The sequence below is a fragment of the Pterocles gutturalis genome, unplaced genomic scaffold (assembly GCF_000699245.1).
Source record: "Pterocles gutturalis isolate BGI_N339 unplaced genomic scaffold, ASM69924v1 scaffold27851, whole genome shotgun sequence".
Taxonomy (NCBI): domain Eukaryota; kingdom Metazoa; phylum Chordata; class Aves; order Pterocliformes; family Pteroclidae; genus Pterocles; species Pterocles gutturalis.
Window position 1 is genome coordinate 1,256 of NW_010106278.1, and position 262 is coordinate 1,517.

The 262-nt window shown below is 56.9% G+C and overlaps 1 protein-coding gene across 1 annotated transcript in view; it reads left to right on the plus strand.

Moving 5' to 3' along the window:
* The window catches only part of LOC104472175 (actin cytoskeleton-regulatory complex protein PAN1-like), a gene marked incomplete at its 5' end in the record, with an annotated part of 1,170 nt that extends 1,038 nt beyond the window's left edge, over positions 1-132 (plus strand). The window contains 1 exon segment of the mRNA XM_010087746.1: positions 3-132. Coding sequence (XP_010086048.1) covers positions 3-132 — 130 coding nt within the window.
* Between the last annotated feature and the right edge of the window lie 130 nt (positions 133-262).

Below are 262 nucleotides of genomic sequence, written 5' to 3' on the forward strand. Positions count from 1 at the left end.
AGCTTCAAACCTCCAGCGCTTGAGAGCGACTTCAGGAGCAGGAAAGAGAGGCTTAAAGCAAAGGTGCCGAAGGCAAGCGGAATAGAGGCTAGGCGTGTTCCCAAGACCCCATCTGCTGTGGATCGTAAGTAAGTAGCAGTTTTGGCCGACTGTCCTCGCCTCCAGGGGACAGCAGAGTTTAAACTGGGTGAACCAGCACCAGCCTGCTGGGAACAGAGCGCAGTCTCCCTGTCAGTGGACGCCTGCTTGGAGCTGATGCCCC